Genomic DNA, 26,921 nt, shown 5'->3' on the forward strand with positions numbered 1-26,921 from the left:
TGATTCGAAGGAGTTGTTGATGATGTCCTGTAGTTGGAGTGCGATGATGGAGTCAGCTTTGTTGAAGATGTGGTGTGGGCAGGGGTCGGTTGGGGAGCCGGAGTGGATGGTGTTCATCATGCGGGTGATGTCTTCGGTGCTGACTGGGGTCCAGGTGCCCAGGGTGCTTGTGGGGGGCGCTGGTTCGGTGTTCGGGTGCGTGGTCTGTGCGCCGAAGCTGTTGTGTATGTCAGCAATCTTGCGGTGGAAGAACGAGGCGAGTGAGTCGCAGATGTCTTGCAGGGGTGTGATGTCGTTGTTGCAGGCGCTGGGGTTGGAGAGCTCTTTAACGATGCTGAAGAGTTCCTTGATTCTGTGGGTGTTGTTGTCCAGGCGTCATTTGAATGTTGTCCTTTTGGTGGTGCCGATCAGCTGGTGGTGTTTGCGGGTGGCGTTCTTGAGGGCTGTCATGTTTTCTGTTGTCTGGTCGTGGCGCCAGGCGTTTTCGAGGGTGCGGCAGGTTTTCTTGGACTCTTTGAGGTCGTTGGTGAACCTTCAGGCTTTTTTGCTGCTGCGTCTGCTCGGAGGGTTCCTCAGTGGAGCGAGGTAGTCGGCGCAGTTGGTGAGCCCCTGAGTGAGGTTGCGGGCTGCTTCGTTTGGGTCCCTCGTGTTGGTGGGAGGGTTCTGGCTGAAGTGGTGAGTTGGTCGGCGGTGATCTTGCTCCAGCTTCTGCGGGGAGCCTGTTGCGGGTGGTGGTGGGTCGTGGTTCTCCTGAAGTTGAAGTGGACGCAGCTGTGATCAGTCCAGTGTAGTCCAGTGGAGTGGCTGAAGGCGATGTGCTTGCTGGATGAGAAGATGGGTTCTAGCGTGTAGCCGGCGTAGTGGGTGGGGGTGTTCACCAGTTGCTTGAGTCCGAGGTTGGTGAGGTTGTCCAGCAGGGCGGCGGTGTTGCTGTCATTGTTGTTCTCCAGGTGGAAGTTGAGGTCCCCTAGGAGGATGTAGTCCAAGGAGGTAAGGGCGTGTTGGCTGACAAAGTCTGTGATGGCTTCACTGAATTGTGTGCGTGGTCCTGGTGGTCTGTAGATGAGAGTGCCTCTGAGGGTGGTCTTGGGGTCGGTGTGTATCTGGAAGTGAATCAGACTCCAGTTGTAACAATACAGACAAGGGTCCTGAATTAAAGAATGCGTTATTGTACATCCGACTGTCAGTCATGTATCATACAGCGTGAGAGTCTGACGGTCACCTCGAAGTGCATAGGAAAAAAACATACCTCAAACACGTTTTTCAGAGACGTACCACATAATTTATATGGCCGTTATATGATGGAATTCATTATTCTCGGGTCCTTTTTGAACCTAGGACTGTGCAGAAACACAAAATATTAGTGAATTAGTGCCCTACATTCGTAAAGTACATGGTACTCACTGATGCAAAAATAACCCATATATGTGTGCTGATTATACAGTATTATTATCATCCCTTCATTATAGATTAGTGGCATATAGCGGCGACATTAAAATGGTATGCACATATTCGCCATAGAATGTATCAAATTGCATTTAAACTTAGAGTCGGGTAGGGTCTATCTTGAGTTACGTGTGCACATGAGCATTATAAATATCTCTGCATCCTCCATCCATTACGAATACTACATAGCACTAGACCGTATATTAACAGATATGCATATCTAAAAAGATATTGGAGGCACAATTGTCTTCAACAAATTATACTGCCAAGACACTCCTGCTGTCTCCTCATCTGCGCACAATCCTAGATCCCTCTAGTCACTCACCCAAGTTTGACCACACGGCAACTGCGTGTTCGGCGTTCTACTTATTCCGTTCAAGACGTCCAGGTTATTGGTGCCACCTTAAATACCCAGGTGACATGAGGGGATGGGAAAAAAACTAGACCATCAACTAGTGTTCATATACAACTGCATGAGGTGGGGTCCATAAGAATTGCATACAAATCGCAACTACCTAATGCACTTCCTTTCTCAAACTGGTGCAGACCAATACTTCTGGGTTTCAGAGCGTAGGAGGAGAGAGGAACTAGATCATCAAGCTGCTGTTCATTTAGGGCTACTTGAGACCGATTTCATAGAAATTGTGGCTCCGTAATACACCTTGTATGCGATCCCACTGCTTTTGAAACACAGACGCATGTTGTTACTTCCGGATTTCAAAACACTGGACCTCTAACTCCATCAAAAACATTTATCCTGCATGCCCAAGACCTCATGCAGCCAGCAAGCGACAATTTTACTGTTATTCCATTGCATGAAAACTATGTTTCTTCAGCCGTCCCTGTTTCCATTGTTAGAACTTGTACGTTCTTCGATGATGTACAATATGATCGTATATCTCAACCCATACTTGTTTTATTTTTTAGTAATCGTTCTAACCGAATCTTTGGCATATAAGGCCAGTCATCCAAGTCATCTTTTTACACCAGGGAATAGCATTGACAAAGATGACAGAAAATTAAAGCCATGTAAGGCGCATAGTAGGGCCTCAAGAACACCAAATATTCACATGTATGTAGCCCCTCAAATTGAACATATCCATATCAATGTACTCTGAACAGAGCCATTATCACAAACGTAATGTTACAAAGACTCACACTCCATCTATTATTTATGGTAATTTGTCAAACTCATTATTTCATGAACGTTTGACCATGCGTGTTTGCACACCCATTACAGAAAGTAGTGGAGCTCATTGTCTAAGTTGAGTCCTTGATTCACAGATCTCAGTTCACAGATCCATTCTGCTTCCAACTGGTGGAGGAACAGTTCTCTGTCTCCTCCCCTTCGATTCGGTAGCGCAAGATCAATTGCATGGAATTTAAAGTTGGCACTGTTCATTCCTACAATACAGTGATCTTTTCACGTACACAAAAAAATACATAGACCGCATAACACGACTGGCAATTTATATATTGTTTGATAGTGTGCGTTCTCTTGGTGTTATATTTAAAGTTTCCAATTTTTTATCCTAAATGGCGCACCTCGCATACTCCACATGGGAAAGAACCCTTAGAGCATTCTAACCAGGATCCTTGTGGCTTAGTATTCGCACGAGTGTAACTAGGACAATTGGCTCTGGTTGATTGGGACAAGGGTGAGGGTGCTCTTTTCCATTTGTAGGTGGGACAGTTGGGGTGAGTTGCCAGTGTTCGGGGGGGTGACAGCTGAGCAGAATGGACTGCTCGGTTGTACTGGTAGTGGCTTAGTAGCAGGATTTAGGAGCTGAATTAACTGAAGTTTACAAGTTGACCAGGCGAGGTTCAGGCATAAGATCTTTATTCACCATCACACTGTACTTTGGGATGTGATAATTTATACCGCAAATGAAGCTGCCTGTGCTGTGAGGTATGTCAACCACTTAGTGTTTGCTGATTTCTTAGTGATAGAAGGCCTGTTTTTTATTTTAAAGTCACAGATGTGAGAAGGATGAGGTTGAAGTCAACTGAGAGATGGGCAGGGTTGCAAGGACATTTATTTCCCATTTAGAGGAAGGGTGGAAAAGAAAATCATTTGCTATTTTAGCCTCTCAGTGTTCTGCAGGATAGAATTTACAAGGCATGATGTCTTTATATTTTTTCTCTGCTCATCCCATATGACAGGTCTCACAAGACTGACTGACAATACAAATATTTAACTCACACCAACACAGAGAAATTGACAAAAAAAAAAACAGCAATATATGGACTTCTATTTGATATAAAATCATAAAAAGTGAGAAAACTAAGTGTATAAAACAGATTAAGCCTTCTACTGCAGTGGGCCCTTATAGATGAAGTAATGCGCTAAATGTGAATCCATTAAACACAAACAAACCGAGCCCCCCACAAACACACAGAGCCCCCCACAAACACACAGAGCCCCCCCCCACACACACAGAGAGCCCACCCCACACGCAGAGAGCCCACCCCACACGCAGAGAGCCCACCCCACACACAGAAAGCCCACCCCACACACAGAAAGCCCCATGTAAATATTGATCAATGCCGAACAGCAAAGTCCGCCCAGTTGAGACGTAGGTCTCTATATCTAGAATTGATGGCGTTTTGCCCTAACAATTAGGTAACCTTAGGACAAATGATGAAACTAGATATAAAGGGGAAACAAGAAACAGACATATCTATAATATGAGATCAATGACATGCCATATGTCCACCTAGTCGGTTGGCATACTGGGCACAGGAGAGGGAGGGGGCAACAAAATGTTACAGGAAAAAGGGCCTTCGCCAATTACACTTGAGATTTTGTGTTGCAGGCTGACTTTGTACCCATGTCAGGTACAGGCAAAATCACTTTTGGGGGTTTTAAGAGTAACATCAAAAGCGACTAGCACGCGCAAATTTAAGGTATCCTGTATAAACCGCCGGCGCACTGTCTGGCTAACACACAAGACATTCAAGCTTCCATAAATAACTGGGAAGAGGATAATGTACGATGAAACGTTCGGTTACAAGATCCGGTATTTTACCGCACATCCTCCCCACTGTAAGTTTTAAAAAAAAGAATAATTTATGTTTAGCGCAACAACGGGCAGGGTATAAAAAGGAAAAAGGCTAATATTATCCACATTTTGTTCGTCATAATCCCTGCCTGGTTTGCGCAAAGAAATAAAGTATAAATGAGGGTGTGAATATATTCAAAGTTGGTTTTCGGGGGGTGGGGGGTAAATCACCGAGGTCTACAACACCCTAGAGGAGAGTTTAGAAGACGCCATTCCTGTCGAAAGTGACAGCCCAGTCACGCATCGAGATTCTGTTAAGTTTGTGCACAGACGGTTAACGAAACATTACAAACACTAACTCCAAGTATTGCAAACGTAATAAATGTTTCGCAAATCAATATGATGAAACACACCCCATTTCGAATGGCTAGCTAACAGGTGGCCCGACGTCATGTGTGGCACCTTCAGCTAACACTGCGTTCTTCACCGTGAGCACTTTGCATGATGAGATTTTTAAATACTTTTGATATTTAGAACTAAGCTACTTGCTCTTAAACGTGTTGGTGGCTAAAATGCCATGACTGGATAGAGGTGGTACATGGCTTCTGGCCTCCGGGCAACTACCCGACTGTCCATGGGACTACTGCAGAGTTTCTAACCAATGTCACGATTTTTAAAGTGGTGTGTATGGCCCGACGTGGGTCTTCGGCTCACTGTACCACTGGAATCAAGCTAGCCTGGCTTATGAGCGGTGGATGCCCCGAAACATGTCCCAGGATGCTGGACCTGGCTTGGCAGCTCAGGTTGGACTGGTCCCATGAGGCACAGGGTAAAGACTGGTTTGCATATGGCTGGGTCTAAACTGGGGTGGCATGGTGAGCAAAAGAACAATGGATTTAACCCGGATCTCTTGACTGGGAGTGAATGTTTTACTTGGTAGTGCGCTACTCATGTAGGCATGCGCTCGAGCTCCACGCGTAGTTACAGTAAACTATACACACACGTTGCAATTGAAGTGTGCAAAATAACAGGGCTCTCAAGTGTCCAGCGATTAGCCTATGTAATCCAATTAACGGCATTCTGGGACTTGTAGTCCTGATTTAATAAGGGCGCGATCAGAACTAGAGGGCATTCTGGCACTTGTAGTCCTGATTTAATAAGGGCGCAATCAGACCTAGAGAGCATTGACGCTGAGCTGATGAGTTCCTCCCATGGACCTGGGTAGCTTGAAAGCGCTGTACAAATGCAGAATTAAGTAAGGCATGCCGTACCTCAGAGTCGAACTCGTCGGCTCTCTGCAAAGTGCGTGCGCGCCTCTTACCTGTACACTGGCAGGTCTGGTTGAAGAACTTGACCGGCCACCTCTCCCGGTCGTCCACGTTCACAGGTTGTAGGGGCCGCTCCACGGCCGTTCGTCCACGCACACCGGTGCGCATCTGGCTGCTCTGCAGAGAACCGCACACGTTGGAAGGCTCTGGCCCCAGCGGTGGGCAGCACTGCTTGGACACCAGCGACTCCACCGTCATGCAGGCCCAGGGGAACTGGCCGTGCACGAGCTCGAAGGCTGCAAGCCAGAACAGCGCCCCCCAGAGCGCGGGCACCACTCTGAAGCAGTACTGCGCCATTACTAGATGTAGGCCAAATTACCGTATTAGCACACCTAACAGCGCCCTTTATAGCTTTCAAAGGCTACTTCTAGTAGACACGGCGGATGACTGGAGCGAACAAGTAAAAAAAAAAAACAAGACCCATTTCGAGAGTGAAAATAGAAAGAGGACTAACTTAAGTACCTACGTTCGGCAATGAAAGATGACCACTGAATACAGGGGTATAATGTCCAATAAAAGAGGATATGGAGCATACAGGGAGATAAAAAACAAGAAAAAAATAAAAACTTACCTGGAATGGCAGCGGGGCTGTTCCTGACAACAACAACAACAACAAAAAATGGCTGCCGCAAAGGTCCGAAATTTTCGGAATCGGGGCGTGTTTTTTGCTGAGTGACGGATGACCTCACAGATAGAAAGAACGCAAAAAACACGCACCCGAATCCGAAAAAGACGTGGCTTGAACTGAGTGACGCCCCTCTCCTCCAATGGCTGGCCTCCGTTTAGGAAGCCAGCCAAAGGAGAAGAGGGGTGGGTTCCAACCCCCTCTAAGAAACATAAAATCTTCGGCTCCGCCCACTGCTACGCAGTGCGACGGTCCTCGACCTAAAAAGCAGAAGGATGGACCTAACTGGGAGAAAGGTAGAGAGGAACGCAGCGGGACAATGGCGCCTGGCGAACTCAAATGCCCTACTGAAAGGCACCAGTACCAACACTGGGACGAGGTCGGACAGCTGCTCAAGCACCTCCCCGAGCAATATCAGCAAAGAGCTTCACACCTGGTGGAGGAAAGAAGGAACATTGCAAATGCTTGCCTGAAAACAGCCTTTTTTTTTTTTAAACTCTTTATTCGTGACTGTTATAGGATGTCATACATTACATTTTCTCATTATATCACATATCAGTCTTTTCCGTTTTCTTTACCATTAACTTTTGGTAGCATATCCTTCCAAATCAGTCGTTTGTTTTACAATTCTCCGGATGTTTCCCACTTTTAGTCTTTAAACATCATAATCATGACTTACATATTTTGCTAAACCCCAACTGTCCCTCCCTCCCCGTCCACCCGCCCCCGTCTCCTGGTCGTTCTCCCTTATACACTCTACATGTCGGGTCAATGTGCCTCAGTCTATCTGGAACTTGTTAAAATTCATAGGCCTGGTCTATCCCTCATGAGTTGTAATCGCGCTCGTGTACCCTGGCCGTCCCCTGCTATATGTGTGCGTTCATCCCACCGGGTCTCTCGAACTGGTCAGGTCCATCTCTTCCATTTCGATCATCATTAAGTCCCACTCTTGTGCTATAGGGTATTTGCGAAGGCCTTTGTCCTCCTCCCCCCGCAGCCCCACGGATTCGGCTTTGCCCCATTTCAGCAGATCAGCTCGCCACATTTCTACCTGCGGGGACCTGGGCGATTTCCATCTCATAGTGAGTACCCTGAGTGCCAACAAGAGTGCCAGGTCCGTAAATTTCAGTTGTGCTTTACATGTTTTGGGTCGTTTCCTGTTCCCTATCAGGCAGGGTAATGCCCCCTCAGGGATCCGGACTGTTGTTATGGAGTGTAATGTGTGTTTGATCGTCCCCCAGTAATTGCGTAACTTCGGGCATGTCCATAGCATGTGAAGGATGTGTGCCTCATCTTCTTGACATCTTGGGCAGCAGTGTGTAGTGGCAGGGAACATCCTCTGGAGTCTCTGGGGCGTGAGGTATGCTCTAAGGAAAATCATGGCCTGTATGAACTGAAACTTAACATTCCTAGGTACTCTCCTATGATGCCCAAGAATGATTTTCCACTCCCCGTCTGTTAGGGGTTCCCCAGTTTCTGCAATCCAGGCCTCCCTAAGTGTGGTGATTGGCGACGTCACATGTTCTCTAATACCGACATATAGCCATTTCACCAGGTGTCCCCCCGTACCCATATAATGTAGGAGGTGCACTAATTCATGTTGGTCTGGTTTCGTGCGTTGCGGAGCCCAAGCTCGCCGCACATAGTGTGTCACCGAGGCGTGTAATAGGTATAAGCGCAATGGCGCTCCCGTGGTTTGCACAAATGAGACGTGATCCAGTATGGTGTCGTCACCGAACATGTCTCCCACTCTGTCCACCCCGGCCTCCGTCCAGGGGCGTAGTCTGCATTGTGTTAGGATCCCTTGTGGTGTCGGGAGTCCCAGGAGGGGGATATTGTCTGCATATGGAGAGGCCTCAGCCGTGTATGTCAGTGCTTTCCTCCAGCAGGTCAGAGCCACATGCAGGAGGGGTGGCAGTCTCTGGGGATCCTAGCATTGGGTAAGAGGAGGGAGTGTAGTTCCCCTCGTGCTAATTTGTCAGTTGTATAAGCGATCTCATGTAGATCTCTGCCCGCCACCCATCGTGTCAACCATTGGAGCTGGCTTGCATAGTAGTAACTCCGCAGGTCCGGTACGCCCAAGCCTCCCTGTCTGGTGTTCAGTTGTAATTTTTTAAGGCTGATTCGTCTTCTCCCCGAGCCCCATATAAGGTTGATCAGTAATGTATTTAGTGTGGTAAAAATTTGTCGTGGGAGTAGCACCGGCAGATTTACAAAATAATACAGTATGCGGGGGAGCAGGCATCTTCGAGACCGCTACTCGTCCCATTACTGATAGGGGCAGGGACGTCCAAAAGCCTATACTACCTCGTAGACCAGTAATTGCCTTACGGATGTTACCGTCAGTTTGATCCTCCGGGTCCCGGTACACATTTATCCCGAGATATTTAAACGTGGTCGGTGCCACCTGGATTTCAAAGGTACCGAACTGTATATGGGGGGGGCTGCTGTCCTTCCCGGAAGAAGAAACCTAGAGATTTTCCCGGATTTATAGCCAAGCCAGATATGGTCTCAAAGCGTCTGAATATAGTCGCCAGGAGTGAGTGGTCCCCACACAGGTTCCGTAGAAACACCAAGATATCGTCGGCATATATAGAGACCAAGTGGTTGGTGCCTCCCACTGGTATGCCCTCCTCCGCAGCTCTATTTCGGAGCGCAATAGCCAGGGGCTCCAGCGTCAGTACGAACAGTAGCGGTGACAGCGGGCAGCCCTGTTAGGTGCCCCTGTGGACGTCATAACTGTCTGAGGTGTGTCTTCCCGTGCGCGCCCTGGCCGTCGGACCTGCATATAATAAGCGAATCCATTTTATGAGGGCCTCCGGGAAACCAAAGCGATGCAGGACTTCGAACAGGAAGTCCCATGCCAGGGAGTCAAACGCTTGGCGGAGGTCCAGGGCTATACAGCCAGCGTGTGGCAAGTCATGAGGGGTAGTTGTCATAAGGGCGTGGAGTCGTCTCGAATTTTGGGAAGTGCTCCTCTCTGGGAGGAAGCCACATTGATCAGTATGGATCAGGCCAGGGAGGTGGTGTTGGATCCGCATGGCAATAGCCTTACTGAGGATCTTATACTCTGTGGAGAGCATGGAGAGGGGCCTGTAGTTACTTAAGTCTAGGGTATCCCTACCGGGTTTCGGGATAGAAATCACCAAAGCCTGCATGGTTGTAGCAGGTAGATGGCCAACCTCGTAAGCGGTGTTATATATTTTCTCCAGGACGGGTGGCAGTATATCAGAATATGTTTGATAAAACTCCCCTGGCAGGCCATCCATACCCGGGGTCTTGCCTTGGTTAAGTGTGTGGATTGCTATCTTTATTTCTTGCTGCGTTATAGGTCCAGCTAGGGCCGCCTGGATTCCCGGGGCCAAAACTGGGAGTGTTAGCTCTCCCAGGAATTCCGTCATTTCGTCCCTGGCATCTACAGAGGGGGGAGCATAGAGTTTCTCCAGGTGAGTTTTAAATACAGTGTTAATTCCCAGTTGTGTGTGCACCTGTTCGCCTGCTGCATTCCGGATACTCGTTATTGTAGGGCTCTCTGGGGTATCTCGGACTAGCCGAGCAAGTAAAGCACCGGACCTGTCCGCCTCCACCTGTTGGTGTTTCAGATAGATCCCATAGTCCATTACCCTTAGGGTTTCCAGCAATTCAGCATGCTCAATATTACACAGTTGCAGGTCAGCTTTTCGGTCGGGGTCCTGCCCCACCGCAGTTTCAAGGTCTCGCATGCGAATCTCCACTTCGCATAATTTGCCATGGATTTCCTGTCTGACTCCCACTAGTCGGCCAATAGCAGCCCCCCGTATTACAGCTTTCATTGCATCCCACACAATCAGATTCGAGGACGTAGAGTCCCAGTTTGTAGTGAAGTAATCAGTCAAGGTGTCAGCTAGTGTGTTCGAAACGGGCCATCTTCAAGCAGTGTGGGGTTAAGTCTCCAGGTAGGGACTGGTGAGGGTACCTTTCCCCAGTGTAGGTCAAGTGTTAGTGGTCGATGGTCTGAAAATGTTTTAGCAAGGTAGTCCGATGTGACACATTTAGCCGTGACGGAGTTGGAGCATACAAACCTATCTAATCGGGTATGCAGGTTGTGCACCGGGGAGTAGCATGAGTATTCTTTGTGTGTTGGATGTAGTCCCAAACGATTCTGACAATTTGTGTATCCCCGTCGCCTGAAGGGGGGGGTGTGATCTGTCTAGGGCCACATCTAGTATCATGTTCCAGTCACCTCCCAATATCCAGGGGACATCTACCCAGTCCGCCAATGCCCGGCCCACTGCAACAAGGAATCTATCTTGGTCGAAATTCGGGGCATAGATGCTGCCCAGGACTACCACCTCCCCGTCAAGGGTGCCCCTCACCAATATGTAGCGCCCCTGCTCGTCGGTTCGTCTCTCTAGTTCCACAAACGGAGTGCCGTGGCGTACCCATATCGTGGCTCCCCTGGAGAAGGCAGAGTATGTTGTGGAGAATATAGTTCCCTTCCATTTCTTCCGTAGCAGGAGTGCCTCGGAGTGTGTTGTGTGACTCCTGTAGGAACACTATGTGTGCCTTTTGTCTAAGCAAGAAAGCATGTACTCTGTGTCTCTTCTGGACCGCCCCCAGCCCTCGCACATTCCAGGTGACCAGACTATACTTTCCTCTTTCGTCAGCCATATCCCTCTGTAGGTGTCGCAAGAAGTGTTCCCATATGTCTTAGCAAGTGATTCTTCTGTGTCAACCAGGAGACAGTTCCCTCCCTAACCCAAACCCCAACTTTGGAGGCGCAGCCTCTAAACCCTGCTGTGCCGAACCATAAACTTTGAAACGCAATTAAACAGATTACGGTGCATACGCTAGTGGGGGGTCGGCCAAGCAGGTGCCGTGTCCAAGGAGCCATTCTCGGTCAAACCGTCGGCTCAACGGCGCCACCGGGAGAGTTCTCTTGAAATTGTTTAGTATAGGTAGCCACGTCTTGTGGAGGGGGGGGGGGGGAGGGATAGAGGAGGGGGGGGGGGGGGAGAAGGGTGGCCACTTCCTAATACAGTCGACAAGCTGCAGCCGTGTATCTTAGGAGTACAGGAGGTGTATGAACCTCACCCTACAAGCCATGTACATAAAAGTCCCCTTCCCCTCCCGAGTCCAAGCCACATAGTGTTCGTCAGCAAAATAAGGACCACATATATACACCATGCAAGCATAATCTCTCCCCTCCCCCAGTCTGCCGCCCCCCTAGTTTATACAGAAAAGGATTTCATGTTGATCTTAAACCTCAGGTCTTGTCCATAGAAGGTGTTATTCTTGGGCATTGTCTATAAGTGTGTCCGCCGCTTCCTGTGTCACAGTCGGGAACAACACCATACTGTTGTCCGAGTGTATAGTGCTATCCTCAGTGTCCGTGTTAATTGTCTCTCGGTCTTCTATGAAGGAGCCCACCGCTGCCACTGCATTATCTTGTCCCTGCTTCTGTTGGTGGGCAGTAGGTTTGCGCTGCTTCGGGTGATTGCGTTGGGCGCCGTTCCTGTTCTCCTGAGTCGAGCTTTCTTTAGACCCATTGTCCTGAGAGTCTTGCGTCGAGTCCAGATGCTCCTCAATCTCCATCACTTCCATCCATTCCTCCACGTCGGTGGGGCTTTCAAAAAAGTGAGTTTTTTTGTCGTGGATCACCTTCAGGCGGACAGGGAACAATAAGGCGTAGCGTAGTTTTGCCCTCTGGAGTCTCTTTTTAACTTCATAGTAGGAGGACCGTTGTTTCTGCACCTGAGTGGTGTAGTCCGGATACAGTGATATTCGTTTGTTCTCCCATTGTATGACCGATTTTATTCTGGCCTGGCTTAGTAGCGTGTCTCTGTCCCGGTAATTTAGGATCTTGACAATAAGTGGCCGTGGTAGTTGTCACGGTTTTGGTTGGCCAGTTGGGATCCTATGAGCTCTCTCCACGCAGAAGAACGGTGACAGACCCTCAGAGGCGACGATATCTCGGAACCACTGTTCCATGAATTCCGTCGCACGGGACCTCTCGCTTCGTTCCGGCAGGCCAATAACGCGGATGTTATTGCGTCGATTACGCCCTGCTGCATCCTCCACGCGTTCCATCAGGGATTTTACCTGATGTTGGATCAATTGGATGGAGTCCGTGTGTTCCGCCACCGCCGGGGCAAGATCAGCTATCGTCAGACCCTGATCTTTGACTTTATCCGCTAGTTTCTCATGATCTGCTTTAAGCAAGGAAAGGTTGGTGGTGAGGGTGCCCATCTGCATCTCCATCACAGCCCTGGTGTCCCTGATCTCTTTAAGTATGAGATCTAGTTTGTTGCCTTGCTGGCTCTCTGAGATGGTGGAGGTCAGTGTTAGCGGTGCAGAGCCCCCCGGGTCCGCATCCAGAGTGGGTCCCGTGAGCGCTCCCTCCTTGCCCTCCACATTTTTCACGCCTTTTCGCACCATGGCAGACGTCAGATGTCCGCTTGGCGTCAGGGGTGCGTCCTAGTGCGAGTTTCAGTCGTCCGTTATGTACCTTACTCCCTAGTAGACGCTCTGCTGGCCTCCCGTATCACATACACCCGGAAGCAGTAGCTTACAGGTTCACAGTGATTTCGCGGGGGCCGTCTCCCACCTTTTCCAGGTTATAGAGGCGTCGGAGCCTTCTTCAGTGTCGTCCACTACTAGGTGATATGTCGCTCCCCCCAACAGTCTAATTCCGGCGGTCAAAGGCCAGCAGCAGGATCGATTGGTCACCGACTCGTGTGTCCTCCTAGTCGTGAATAAACGGGTGGGCAGACGTAGGAGGGCTGGCCGGTGGTTCACTATTCGTGGTGCTTCGGGGGTGCCATCCGTGGCATCTCAGGTTCAGCCGACACCCGAGGCCCCGGCTCACCGCGTGGAGATAGGCCCCGGGCTCCCCCACCTCCTCAGGCACCCGTCCCTGTACCACCCCAGCTCTTCCGCTTCTCAGTCGTGCGATCGGGACTCCGCAGCAGGGTCCGGCCCCGAGCCCAGGGGTCCCCACTCACCACAGTCCGCCTCCTCCTACACTCTAGGCATTAGCTGCATCCGAGGCCCTGGCTCACTTCGCAGCGCAAGGCCTCAGGGGCTCTCCCATCGCTCCCTCGGGCTCCTCACCTCCAGTCTCGGCGGATGTTCAGTGGGGCAGGCTGGGGGGACTCCAGTCTGCAGTCACTGTCGGCGGTGTGTTTAGGCGGCCCCCTGTGCCTGTGTCTCGAAGCCCCAGCCCGCAGCTCAGGACCGTCTACAGGCCCCTTCTTCTTTCCGGGCACCAGGCTCCGCAGGTCACCGTCCACACCTCTCTACATCTACAGGGGTAGGATCTCCGTTGCAGGGGCCCGTCTCCGGTCCGGGAGGTTCCGCCGTACCGCCGTCCTTCTTTCTTAGCTTTCCGAGCACAATCCCTACTCGAGGCCCCGGCTTGTGGCGTGGCGCCAGGCCTCAGGATCGATCACGGTGTAGTTCCGGAGCCCCTGCCGCCAGACCTCCAGGATTATCAGCGGGTCTTATCTTCAGGATATAGCCGTCTGTGGGCGAAAACGGCCCCTCTGCGTGGACTGCAGGATTTTTACTCTCCCGGCGGCACCGGAGCTCTAACAGACTCCGTCCGCCATGATGGCCTGCAAGCCACGCCGCCTGAAAACAGCCTTGAATGGGGCTGACACATCCAGCAGGCTGATGATGATAGGAGTCACAGAGAGAAGGAATGCCTGGCTCAGGATCTAAGCTTCAAGCCAGAAGTACAAAACAACATTCTGAGCACTCCCTTCAATGGAGAGACACGCCGGTGGATGAAAAACTCACCCAGCTCAAGAAATAAAACGAAACTGGAAGGTCCATGTGGGCCTTGCAATTCAGAGGGATGAGATGGAGTACCCAGACACGGAGACCGAACGGAAGAGGGGGAAACCAGCCGTAACGTCACACCAGACATTCCAGCAAACCCACCAGGGCGATAGTGAAGCCCAGCAGGGACAACAAAAACAAAATTGGCAGTACCAGCCTCGGGGACAGTCCTTTCGCGGGAGTGCGAATGGATGTGGACAGAGGAGAAGAGTGGGCCAACAACCCACCTCAAAGTGACTCCGCCACGCGAAGCGTACCCACCCCCGCAACTCCTCCGAGGGTGGTGCACCACAAGACGAAAAAGAGAGAGTTACACAAGCCAAACGTCAACGAACATCTAACATCAGTAGTTGTCAGGCTAAAACATTTCTTCCAGGAGTGGAAAAAAATAACTACAGACAAATGGATACTCCACATCCTACAGTTCGGATACTGCATAGAGTTAGAAAAGAGACCGCCGAACAGAAAACCAAAAAGAAGGGCGCACTCAGGGAAAGAGCGAGCGCTACTCTTAGAAGAAGCACACAAACTCCTCCAAAAGGAGGCCATTAAACCTGTCCCATTCAGAGAAAGGAACAAGGGAGTGTACTCAAACTATTTCCTGGTACCAAAGATGGACGAAACTCTAGGACCCATCCTGGACGTAAGGTTCCTGAACAAGTACATAAAGACCCAAAATGTAAAATGACGTCCCTACAGGAGGTCATTCCTCAGATAAGGGACGGAGACTTCATGTCCACCATAGACCTCAAGCATGCCTACATGCACATTCCCATTAACAGGCAACACAAGCATCTACTAAGATTTACCATCAACAAAGAACACTACAAGTTCACAGCCCTGGCCTTCGGACTAAAATCCGCACCAAGAGTCTTCACCAAATGCCTCGCAGCCGTGGCGGCGTACCTGCGGAGGCAAAGGATTCATGTATACCCTTACCTCGACAATTGGCTCATAAAAGCAAGCTCCCACAAGACATGCAAAGAGCACGCACAGCGGGTCACAAAAACGATAACGGATCTAGGATTCTCCATACACTGGGGAAAACCCTCAATGGAACCAGAGCAGGTGAAGATCTTCCTGGGGGCACAGATCAACACCATACAGAGCAAAGTGTTCCCCAGTGACAAGAGAACACTGGCCCTGCTGAAGTAGACACATTAGTACCAGAAGGGGCGAGCTCTGACAGTGAGGACAGCGAGCAAGATCATGGGGATGATGGCGTCCTGCATACACCTAGTCCCCAATATACGGCTACACATGAGACCATTCCAGGAATGGCTGCAACAACAATGGTCACAAGCTACAGGGAGTTAGGAAGATCTAGTGGTTGTAACACACAGAGTGCAGGAGGGGATAGCATGGTGGAACAAGGAGAACCTCACAAAGGGGAAGCCTTTAACACCACCACCCCCAACGGTGACCATCACCACAGACGCATCCCAGATGGGATGTGGAGCACATATGAGCAAGCTCAGGGTGAGGGGTCTGTGGACTCCAGCACATGCGGTTAGACACATCAACTACCTGGAGTTGAAGACTGTTCCTCACCCTGAAGGCCTTCCAGAAAAGACTGTACAACCAGAGAGTGTTGATACAAACAGACAACTCAACAACAAAGTTCTATATCAACAAGCAGGGAGGAACACAATCAGCCCCACTATCCAACCTAGCACAGAAGATATGGAGATGGGCCATCCCGCTCAAAATAGACCTGCTAGCCATACACCTACCAGGGAAGGACAATATGGAAGCGGACAGGCTCAGCAGACAGACATCAGCATCCCACGAGTGGGAACTCAAAGCGCAGGAAACGGCAAGGCTATTCAGGAGGTGGGGAACACCGACGATAGACGTATTTGCAACACACCAGAATGCAAAATGCCAAAACTTCACATCCAGGCAACCAGGGGTACGATCCCAGGGGAATGTCCTATGGATAAGCTGGTCGAAAACATTTGCCTACGCTTTTCCTCCCCGATACCCTTGATACCCAGGGTACTCAACAAGTGCAGGACCAGCAACATGACACTGATACTGGTGGCACTACAGTGGGCGAGGCAGACCTGGTACTCACAAATAATGGAAATGGTACAGAGACCACCCCACAAGGGAAAAGAAAAGACTTACTCTCCATGCAAAACGGAAAAGTACTGCACCCAGAGCCAGAGAGCCTTAACCTAGCGGCATGACTCCTGAGGATATAGAGTTTGCACATCTAAGACTTCCTGAGAGCACCCTGCGGGTGCTACGAGAGGCAAGGAAACCTACCACACGTAAATGCTATGTGACAATGGTGCAGCAGGAAATAACTGCATAAAAAGATGACAAAGAAATCTACAGTGCTAAGATACCTCACACACCTGCTGAAAGCTCATCCTCGCTGAGGGTTCACCTAGCGGCGATAGTAGCCTACACAAGAGGAGAGACCGGAAAGAGCTTCTTTACATCACAAGTAGTAAAGAGATTCCTGGAAGGGGCAAAAAAAGATTGCACCACCAAAGAGGATACCGCCGCCGTCATGGAACCTTAATTTAGTTCTAACAGAGCTTATGAAAGCGCCCTTTGAACCCATCCACAAGGCCTCACTACAAATGCTAACAATGAAGACCGCCTTCCTGGTGGCAATCTACTCGCTGCGCAGGGTAAGCGAGCTGCAAGCTCTAACGCTGCAAGTGCCCTACATCCAAATACACAGTGACAGGGTGGTAATGAGAACGGACCCACACTTCATGCCAAATGTGGTGTCAAGGTTCCACATGAACCAAACAATACAAATACCGAGCTTTTTTCAGAAACCATCCACAAGCGCAGAGAGGGCACTGCACACTCTAGACACTAGAAGGGCATACTGAAGTTTCTGGCAGTCACCACAGCCTCAAATCCATGGAGTGAACTGTTCTGGCCGGCCGAATTAGGGCCGTTTCCAGAACCTGCAGTGGCAGTAAAAAGCTTAGGCATCAAAATTGATGCTCGGCTATCTATGACACAGCAGGTGTCGGCCGTGGTGGGCACATGTGTTGGCCTGCTACGCCAGCTTCAGAAACTATCTTCCTTGCTGTCATTTTCCACCCTGAGACTAGCGGTATCCGCCTTGATCCTGGCACGTCTTGACAACGGTAACTCCTTGTATTTTGGGCTACCGAAAAATCTTCTGGGAAGGCTCCAGGTTGTGATGAACGATGTGGCCAGATTAATTTTTAGGAAACCTAGGCAGACCCTAGCAACGCCTCTGCTGCAGGACTTGCATTGGCTTCCAATTGCCCAGAGAATCAAATTTAAAAGCCTTTGTATAGCACATAAGGCCATATATGGCTCTGCCCCTAGCTACATCAAAGACTGCCTGGTCAATTACATGCCAAGCAGGGCCCTTCGGTCAGCTGGGGCTTGTAATTTAGTCTGTCCTAGGTTTAACCTTGTCTTTGGGCGGTAGAGGCTTTTCTAGTACCATTCCCCAGGCGTGGAACCGCCTACCAGCTGAGCTTCGGAAGGAAGCTAATTTCCTTCCTTTTAGGAAGAAACTAAAGACTGTGCTTTTCTCAGAGGCATGGGGGCCTCTGTGAGTTGGTGCCTCCGTGCTCTGCTGATGGTGTATGTCCGCTGATAGCGCTTAGATACCCCTGGGTGATAACGTGCTCTACAAGTGCATAATAACATAACATAACACTAGCATGCGGGGCAAGAACCAACAGAGGGGACGCAAGCCCATTCTACCAGGAAGAAGGGAGCAACAATAGCCTTTCTGGCTAACAGACCCATTCAGGACATATGCCTTGCGGCAACATGGGCTTCAGTGCACACGTTCACTAAGCACTACTGCGCGGATATACAAATGAACAAGGAAGCACAAGTAGGACAAAAAGTGCTTCAACACATATTCAACAAACAACGCCCATCTTCCACCCAGCCACCACAAACGTAACAAACCGCTACAAAATCTATGCACAGCATAGTGAATCCAGAAAGATTCACGCTGCAAAACGAATAGTTTCTTACCTGTCGGTGTAGTTTTGCAGCTTGAAGATCTTTCTGGATACACTAGCGAACCCACATACCTCCGCCAGAAAGATGATGCAGGAGAAGAAGGTGGAAATACAAAGTTTAATATGCAAACAGACACTTGAAGAGGCAAAGTGGAAAGTCATTTCCTTGAGGAAGAACTTGAAAACATTGCCAAGGATTAAAAAGAAAAAACGAGAAAAAAAAGAATCCGAAAATGGCGACCAAAGGTGGGAGCTTCCACAGGAAGCGTGCCAACGTCACAGGAAGTACACCAGAAGGTAGGACGTCTACGCCCACCTGGGCTACAAAAATAAAAGAAAGAAAAGACTACGATTCCGGACCCAACCACTAGACCGCAGAATAATGCACAGCATAGTGAATCCGTTATCCCACAAATCTCGATTTCTGTAATGGCCATTATGAAGTTCTCCCTAATGTTTTTCCTTATAGGATCTTTGGAATGCCACCTCCCATCTTATTTTAGAACTTGTTGATGTTTAAAACTGCCCCGGCCTAGATGCTTTACCTATTCACTAGATATTCTTTAGCCAACTGGGTGCATATAGGTTCATGAGTCCCCATCTGTCAAATTCTTTTCCATAAACTGAGCTTCCCCAGGTAGGTGCCCCATTACAGGACATGCACCTGGAGAAGGAAGCCACCTTGGAGGCAGTGGTGGCCACTAGGGAAAGTAGTGGTGGGGGTGAGGGTAGAGGGGGGTTAAAATAAATAATATAAAAGCTAGCTTACCTGAGTACGGTCGCTGCCTTTCCTCCGTCCTCCCTCTGTTCCTGGCTCCCAGCAGCACACAGGCTCCCAAAACTACCCTAAGCCAATCACGATGCTGCTGTCACCAGCATGACGGCAGTGTCATAATTGGTTTAAGCGGCCTGGTTCAGTGCTCAGACAGGGAGTGGGAACCTGTGCATGTTCTCCACCCGTCTGTGCAATACAGCCGGGTAGAGAAATGCTAATTGCGCATGTTTGTTTGGCCGGCCCAAGACGGCCAACCAAAGTGTTGTGGGCACTTAAGTGCACCAACCACTCCTCCCCCTGCTCGTTGCATAGCCCAGCTCCACCCCACCCTAACCTGACTCGTGCTAAAAATAAAATAATGTGACAATATTAACATTTTATTTTTCCTTTTGCACTCAGTGGGGCGATGCTCCTCCGCATTAGCAGAGGAGTCGTTGCTGCTCGGAGGGGGTAGAATGTTGACGAGTGTTGCACATACAGGCAGCTGTTTCTGGAGTCCAGAGAAGGGTCATTTACCCCTGGCAATCAAGGATATTTACTCCTCTGTCCTTTGAGGGGGCCACCAGACACCTTTTGTAAAGGCAGCTGGACTCCCCCAGGGCGTCCACAGACAGTAGCGACTGAGACAATCTCTGGCTGTGCTGCGGGCAGTCTGGAACACACAACATGTCATTGGATGCTGGTTGGGATTCTGCACAGGAGCACAGTCTGTTACTTGGCACCCTCAATTTCCATTTTTGTTTGATTTCTTGATGGATTTAATTGTAGTAGCATAATTTAATAATCGTCCTGGCCACAGGGTTTCTATTGATAAACTGCAATCTGCAACGGTCATAGCAGATGATTGTCTCTTAATGGAGAAATATCTTTATAATGTTGCTTTACTATCTTAATATGAGTACGTATCAGAGGCCTCAACTAGAAACTATGTTTTTGTATCTGCAGGCATCAATTAGCCACCTGTCTTCACTCATGAAGAAGATGCCATATTTTCGGAAACAGATAAGTAAAGTAAGTATGGTAATAAGAGTCCTGTATTGTTTGTTAATATGACTTTATTACCTATAGCGATTGGATGACCCAAAAAGCTTGGCCGAATTTTACAAAAATGTGCGAATGAATGAATGTATGTCTAATGACATTTATAGGGTGCACCACATCAATGGCGATCTCGTGGTGCCAGTATTATAAAAGTTCTTTAAGAAACAGGATTTCAAAGTGCCTTAAAACTGAAGAAGCATGTTAATGCTGTACACTACTTTATTAAAAACACGTTATGTCTGTATTTAAGCACAACGACGTGGATTTATAGCAAAATAATTTTATAAATGGCACTGTTAAATGTGTTCATTTTTAATTCTGGGAAAGCAGACCGGGTCCTAGATTAATGCAGATTATTCTAGAAGTTTTCAATCAGTCTCTCAAAGCCACAGTTTGCTTAAGGAAGCATCTCTATCACTTGGTGTCTGGTATTGCCACCACCGTAGGCATGGGGCACACTACAGACCAGATTGCAGAATCATGTACATGGTGGTCTGCAGAAGTTGCCATTGTGAGGCTGTTGAAGGAGCTGTCATTGTTCAGTGTTCTGTTGTGTGTGTGTTTCCATTTGGCAGTGAACTACCTGTTTTTTGTTTGATCGAAATGGGGTTGGTCTACAAGAGCGGTTACTTCACGCTCTTACTGGGGTAATCTTCCTTGTGAGGAGAACAGCTATATTTGAATGTCCCCTCAAGACGAAAAACATGATGGCCGTTTCTGATTTTTGCAGCTGCCTATTGATTTTCCTTTTTTGTTTATTTAAAGAGTGAATCTTTAGTGTTGCATGTGCACGGACCACATCTGGCTCCTGCTGGCCACTATCGACTGGAAAACTGTTCTTGCTACGTCTGGTTAATTTACATCCTATGCTATATGATGGCACTATATAAAAATGCACTTTTGTCTACTGAGGATTTTTCCAAACGACCAGAGCAAAGGCAAACTCAGGTTTTTAGTTATGCATTTGGGGAGCACAAGGCGTTAAACATGCCCCCCATGTCTTGATACTTTTGCCAACCTACGTAATGTATTTCATGTGTGTTTTCTGTGCTCCCTGTTAACTTCTGCAAAGTGCAATGAATCCCTCTTCCGTGAGGGTATGAGCAGTATTAAGGTGAAGAAAGCGAGCCTGAGAGGGCTCATCTGATGTACCCCCTCTGGTTTACAATGGTATGTGTTTTCTGTCCAATGCTAGATCTACATGTCAAACTCGAAGCAGTGGGTCCAGTTTAATTGGCACATTGGAAACACAGGCTCTACCTACATACATGGAGCGATTTAGTGCTTAGTTACGGACACATGGTCAAGGTGCGATGTCCGCGATTATCAGAGCACATTTACATTATGTTATGTGATCTTCTGGATGGAATTAAAGACACATTTCTTCATCCCTCCCTTTTGGGCTCCCAGTGATCCCGCCGAGGGGTCGTTATTATTCCATTTGAGGCTTTCAGACAATATTACCCCCTTCGTCACCATAGATTAATTCGTTCACTCTTTTTTTTGTCTTTTTTTTGTCTTTGCTTATACTTTTGTTCTGCCTTGTAGTGAAGTTACGTTATCTGAGGTCTTCATTGATTAAGATGTGTTCTTGGACCATCCAAACAGTTCCAGCCAATGGTGGCCAAGAGAACGCAATGTGGTCTCATCTATTTATTTGTAAAATGTTGTTTATTAAGGTCTCTGTATCAAACCGCTGTCTAACAAGGCCTTGTTCTTTGAGCAAAGTGTTTGTGCTTTACACATGGGACACAGACTGCATAAAATTACTAAAAAGTGGTAATAAATCAGTGGTATCTGTTTTTGACAATGTGTAAATGACCTTTTCTTAATATTTCAATTCTCCTTTCCCCTCTGACATACCTTTAATGTTATCATTATTGACCACTGATACAGACCTTTCCAGTAGCCTGCCATGTTTAATTGGTTGCTACAGAAATCAGAAACGAGTAATCATGTATTTAATTCTATCAAGCACTGTTTTCCCACTCTATGTAGGTTTTTGTTCTAAAGCATATTTTATTTAACTGTCTTCATTCATACATGGGTGCTCGTCTATCAAAGGAGGTGTGCCTAGTTGTGATTTCTCCATTTTTACAAAAATGTGTGCTCTACATGCATCTTTGTGAACATTTAGACACTGTGAAGTGAGGCTGAAACCACTATACAATGTTCTTAAATAGTTTATCTAGTCAGCCGTTTCAGTTACTTTACAGTAGGTTTCTTGTCTGTAATGTGTGTGGGGAGCAGTTACAATCATCACTGTGACCACGCATGCTCGTCTCTTTGGCATCAATGACTATCAGTAAGAGAAGTTCCCTTAAGTGTTATATCCGTGGTAGGACAGCACTGACCCTCCAGCCTGTTCTAATTCTGGTTCTTTCTGTAGATACCATTGTGAATGTTTGTTCGGTCTGGCTACTCGAGACAGAACTTCACTGGGCATCAAAGTCAGATATTTGTGGATAAGATGATTATATTCGTGGGCCCTTCATTGGATATCGAAACTTGAATTTATATGTGTTTTAAATGTAGCTGCTCACCATGGACAAAAAAATATCGGAATGTAAAACTCTGTTGTCCATTCTTCGTCAGTAGAATTGCTGGTACTGGTAAGCACACTCTTTACAATGTTGCTTGGTCATTTAACGAGTTTGTTTCTTTTTCAGCAAGTACTTCACTTGAATTTGGCTGAAGATTGTCTAAAGAAGTATAACGGTGGCATAGAGAAGCTTTGCAAAGCAGAACAGGTATGAGAAGCAAAGCATTTGTTTCGCATTATGGTTCTGCTGACACTTTCTGCTGTGCTGTTGCTTTTACCTATTGCAAAGTATGAAGTAAAGTGCCTTTGCTTAGAAATGATTATACCAAATATAGTCAGGAGTCTAAAATAATTAAAACATGACCACACCGGTCGTGGCTTGGGGTGTCAAAATGGTGTTCACACTCTAGGAGTGCTCCGGACCTCTCCGTCATCTGCCACCATCCACCTTCTTGCCTTGCCAATTCTGAGCCATAACTTCATTACTGTATTCTCCTTGCTGGCGGGAGGCTGAAGGAGACGCCAGCAGAGTAGCTGTGGAGGCCCGAGCACATGCAGGAGACTCTGGTGACATGCTTAAAATGGCGGAGGCGTTCACAGCCTTATCCGATGGGCTGGGCCGCTGAGAGGCAAACTGCTTGTCTAAGAGACTCACATATACCTCCGGACCCCCGGCTTTACCCTGCTGGACCAAGCGGTAAATGCGCTTTGCCCGAGGTTGCATCCCCACCACGCTTGTACCAAAAGAGGCCATTCCACATCATCACTCAGAAAAGTAGCGAGGCGGGCCGCAGTAGAGTACCTCATTTGGAGCGAGCGGTGCCTCTCCCTCACACACCCCCATCCCCTTCCCTTCTCTAGTTCTCCTGCCTATTTACTCCCCTGGGGCATCTTGGCTCTCGACCTACCTGCATTCCGGTTGCAACTCGGTGCCGGCGTGTCTCAGGGCCTGGTCCTGCGGCACACCTCTGGTCATGCGCTACATCCTCCAGGCCACAGCATACACATCAGGCTTCTTGACGTCGATTGGGCGGGGAGACTCCTTGGCCCATGGTGGCTCTGCGGGCTGTTCTGGGGGACCGAACAGACTTTGGCCCAGCACCCACACTGAGCTGGACCCACTGGAATCCTCCTGCTATCATTAAGTGGTCTCACTGCGTGGCTGCTGCGTCACATCACAGAGCAGGTGAGGAGTGTGATTGAGGGCCTGAGTCCTGGCGAATGCATCGCCTTACCAACTGACGAAGCTCAGACTGGTGGTGTGGCCTAGTGGATTTAGAGAGACTTTTTCCTTATATGGACCTGTTATAAGCTGATGCTGAGGAGCAACACTACTGGTTCTGCCACAGGAAGCTCTGCAGCCCCTGCTACTGTGCCATTTTGAGTGGAGAATTTGAGGGTGATCAGGCCTCCCCCTCTCTCTCTTGTGGCTGTGTCCTGAGACCTCGGATTCGTGCTGAGTCGGGCCTGGAGGGGTGCTCCCCTATCAGCTTCTTCCCTGGGACGCCTCCAACACTTGTGCAGGGCCAGTGCTCAGCAGGGAGGGGATGATCTGGAGGCCGGTTGTGGTGCTTGTGCCTCTAGTGCCCGTCCGCCTGACTTTGGGTGATCCTCAGCCGGAGGAGAGACAAGCTGGCACTCAGAAGACGCGTGGTGGGAACCTAGGCGCTGTACCCAACACAGACAATAAGCTGGACTCCTCTCCTGATCACATGCATAGGAATGATTTGATTACGCAGTCTCACCTCTACATCGAACTTTCTTCAGTGGCCATGTGGATCTCACCTCTACCTCCTGGTGCTTTGCACATTCTAACTACAACCTATCAAAAACATGGCTGCTCGTGCTACTGCAGTCTGTGACAAGTGGGCCAAGCCCCTGACACACCAACCTCTGTGTACCGTCATCCAACCATGTGGAAAGACCAGACCACTAAACCTCATCCCTCCCAGTCATACATAGATCAATTTACGACAATGCAGAGAGCGATACCTTGGATAAAGTTACCCAAGGCGGAGTTGACCTAGATAAAATTCTTCAAGCTATCTACACCTCACAGAATGCGGTAGAGACAAAAATAGGAGAGGTGAGGGTAAACATTGCCCTTTTCTACCAAGACCTAAGAAATGCAACTAGCCGTATCACAGAGGCTTGGGTCCGTCTCTCAGCGGTTGAAGACAAGGTCACAAATCTCAAAACCAGTCGCCCATCTCCTAACTCATACCAATGAACTCCATCACTGGGCCGAGTGTGCAGACAATTGGTCCAGATGGAATAATTTGCGCCTAGTGTGCTTTCCCCTAGAACTTCTTGGAGGAATGGCTCCTGTAGGTGACCTGGCTGGGGCCTTTGGGTGACGAAGATTGGCGAGATACTTTGATGGTCCCCAAGCCCCTCACAGTCTCCTCCAGGCTCCGATTTATACAAAAATATTATCCGCACTGCACTTATCTCATTCCTGAAAGGCTGTACCGGGCGGGGTTAAGAACCAGTCATGACTGTGGCTTCTGTTTTTGTTCCCCAGCAGATTTCTTTCACATGGTATGGTCCTGTTTGATTATAGCACAGTATTGTGAGAAAGTAATTGCTGAGATGTCTGATGTTTTAGACCTGTCAATAGAGCTTTCTCCTCCTTTAGTTTTCCTGGGAGTGGATTAGGGGGTGGGTGGCTCCCAAGCAGACAAGGCTTTCCGGTCACTAAAATGGACATTGCTTCCTATTGGAAGGCAACTCAAACATTGAATTGTCGAAATGGAAATCTGGAGTGTATTGGTGCGCTCAACAAGAAAAAACTGTTTATGAGGCACGTGAATGCCTGACCAAATATGCCTAGATTTGAGGCGAATGGATTGGGGGCCTAGGAGGAGGTGCTAATATGTTGTGATTATGCAATTTGTATGATCCTTGGTTTCTTATTGTGTACTGAGTTCTACTGCATTGGCTCTTTTTCAAAACCATTACTGTGAATTTTTTTGCTGCAATAAAGTTGTTTATATATAAAAAAAACGGACCACACCAGGAATGCACTACTGCTTACCTCCAGCTGTCCACTCTTTTTTAAAAGGGTATTTATGAGTGTGCTGATTGAACTACAGCTTAAGTCAGTAAATATTCATTAGATATTCATACGTGATGTGGGGCGATCACTGTTTTAATTACTAAAATTCTGCTCTTGGCTAGGTTCTTTTTGTGTAAAGCTCTTTCCACCCCATAGAGCATGTTGTACCTGGTAGGCCAACAGTCACCTATGCCTGTGTTGGTCACCTATGCCTGTTACCACTCATGGAACCCAATGGTTTCTTGTACCTTCTCCCCCGTTAACTCCTGCAGTGACTTGGGAAGAAGCAAGGTATTTTGTAGTTGGCGTGGATCTGCAAGCAGAGTGCTTGACCACAATCTACCTGAATCACTGCTGAAGTGGTCCTACAGAGGACAAAGAGCCTGCAGCATCCCGCGACTGGCAACTCTACCTCTGAATTGGGTTTCAGCAGTGTGAGATTATTGTGGGAGCCAAATGTGAACTCTGAGTGGAGGACACCTTGCAAACTGAAGTAAAAGTAACTAGTGCTGGGGCTCACTCAGGTGCCTTCAGGACTTTACTTGCAGAGTCGGGTGCAGTGCTTGTTGAACAGCCATGTTTAGCCATGGAAGTGGCAGTGTTCTCCTGCCCCAGTCTTTATAGATTTATTCATTATGAAAAAAACAGAAATAAAAGGTCTCCAGGGACATATTTATGCCTTTTGAATTAACGTTTGTTTCTTAGTCGTTCGTGCTGAGCCATCTTTCTTCAGTTGTCCTCTCACCCCCGTCATCTTTTGAGGTTGGGGTTGTCCACTCTGCAGGCTCAGTTTTTATCAGCAGTAGGTTCCATCACCTGTTATTATCTAGTATAATATGTACTTCACAGATTATACAAGAAATGTAAATCCCATCCTAAAACGTCACTTATTTACAGATAATCCACACTGCTCCACTTTCCAGTACTTTTTCTCACTCCTCATTACTCTACATTAATACAATCTTAAAAAATATCTTTCGTTATTTATTGTTACTTGTATGCTTGGACCAGCTCTTTTGGTGTACAAGCTTTGTACATTATATGTTGGTCTTATTCAGTACCTTCTATAACTAAATCTGCAATTCCCATTAATCACGGTCTTGCTAGTCAGTAAAATATTATGTACTTCCTAGGCCTAGAAATGAAATCGACTTGCACACATCATATACTGATTATGGAACAGTTGATTCCGAGGACATATCCAGCAAACATGTATTCTGCAAGCCAGAAATTAGCATTGAAGTTATATATCTCACAGACCTAAAGTGCACCTTCTGTGTGCGCAGATAGTCTCTTATAT

General features: G+C 48.2%; 1 protein-coding gene across 1 annotated transcript in view; it reads left to right on the top strand.

Moving 5' to 3' along the window:
- The window catches only part of STXBP3 (syntaxin binding protein 3), a 189,742-nt gene that overhangs the window by 121,536 nt on the left and 41,285 nt on the right, over positions 1-26,921 (top strand). The window contains exons 12-13 of the mRNA XM_086953899.1: positions 19,926-19,991; positions 22,691-22,771. Coding sequence (XP_086810025.1) covers positions 19,926-19,991; positions 22,691-22,771 — 147 coding nt within the window. The remainder of the gene's footprint in view (positions 1-19,925; positions 19,992-22,690; positions 22,772-26,921) is intronic.

The sequence above is a fragment of the Lissotriton vulgaris genome, chromosome 1_1 (assembly GCF_964263255.1).
Source record: "Lissotriton vulgaris chromosome 1_1, aLisVul1.2, whole genome shotgun sequence".
Taxonomy (NCBI): domain Eukaryota; kingdom Metazoa; phylum Chordata; class Amphibia; order Caudata; family Salamandridae; genus Lissotriton; species Lissotriton vulgaris.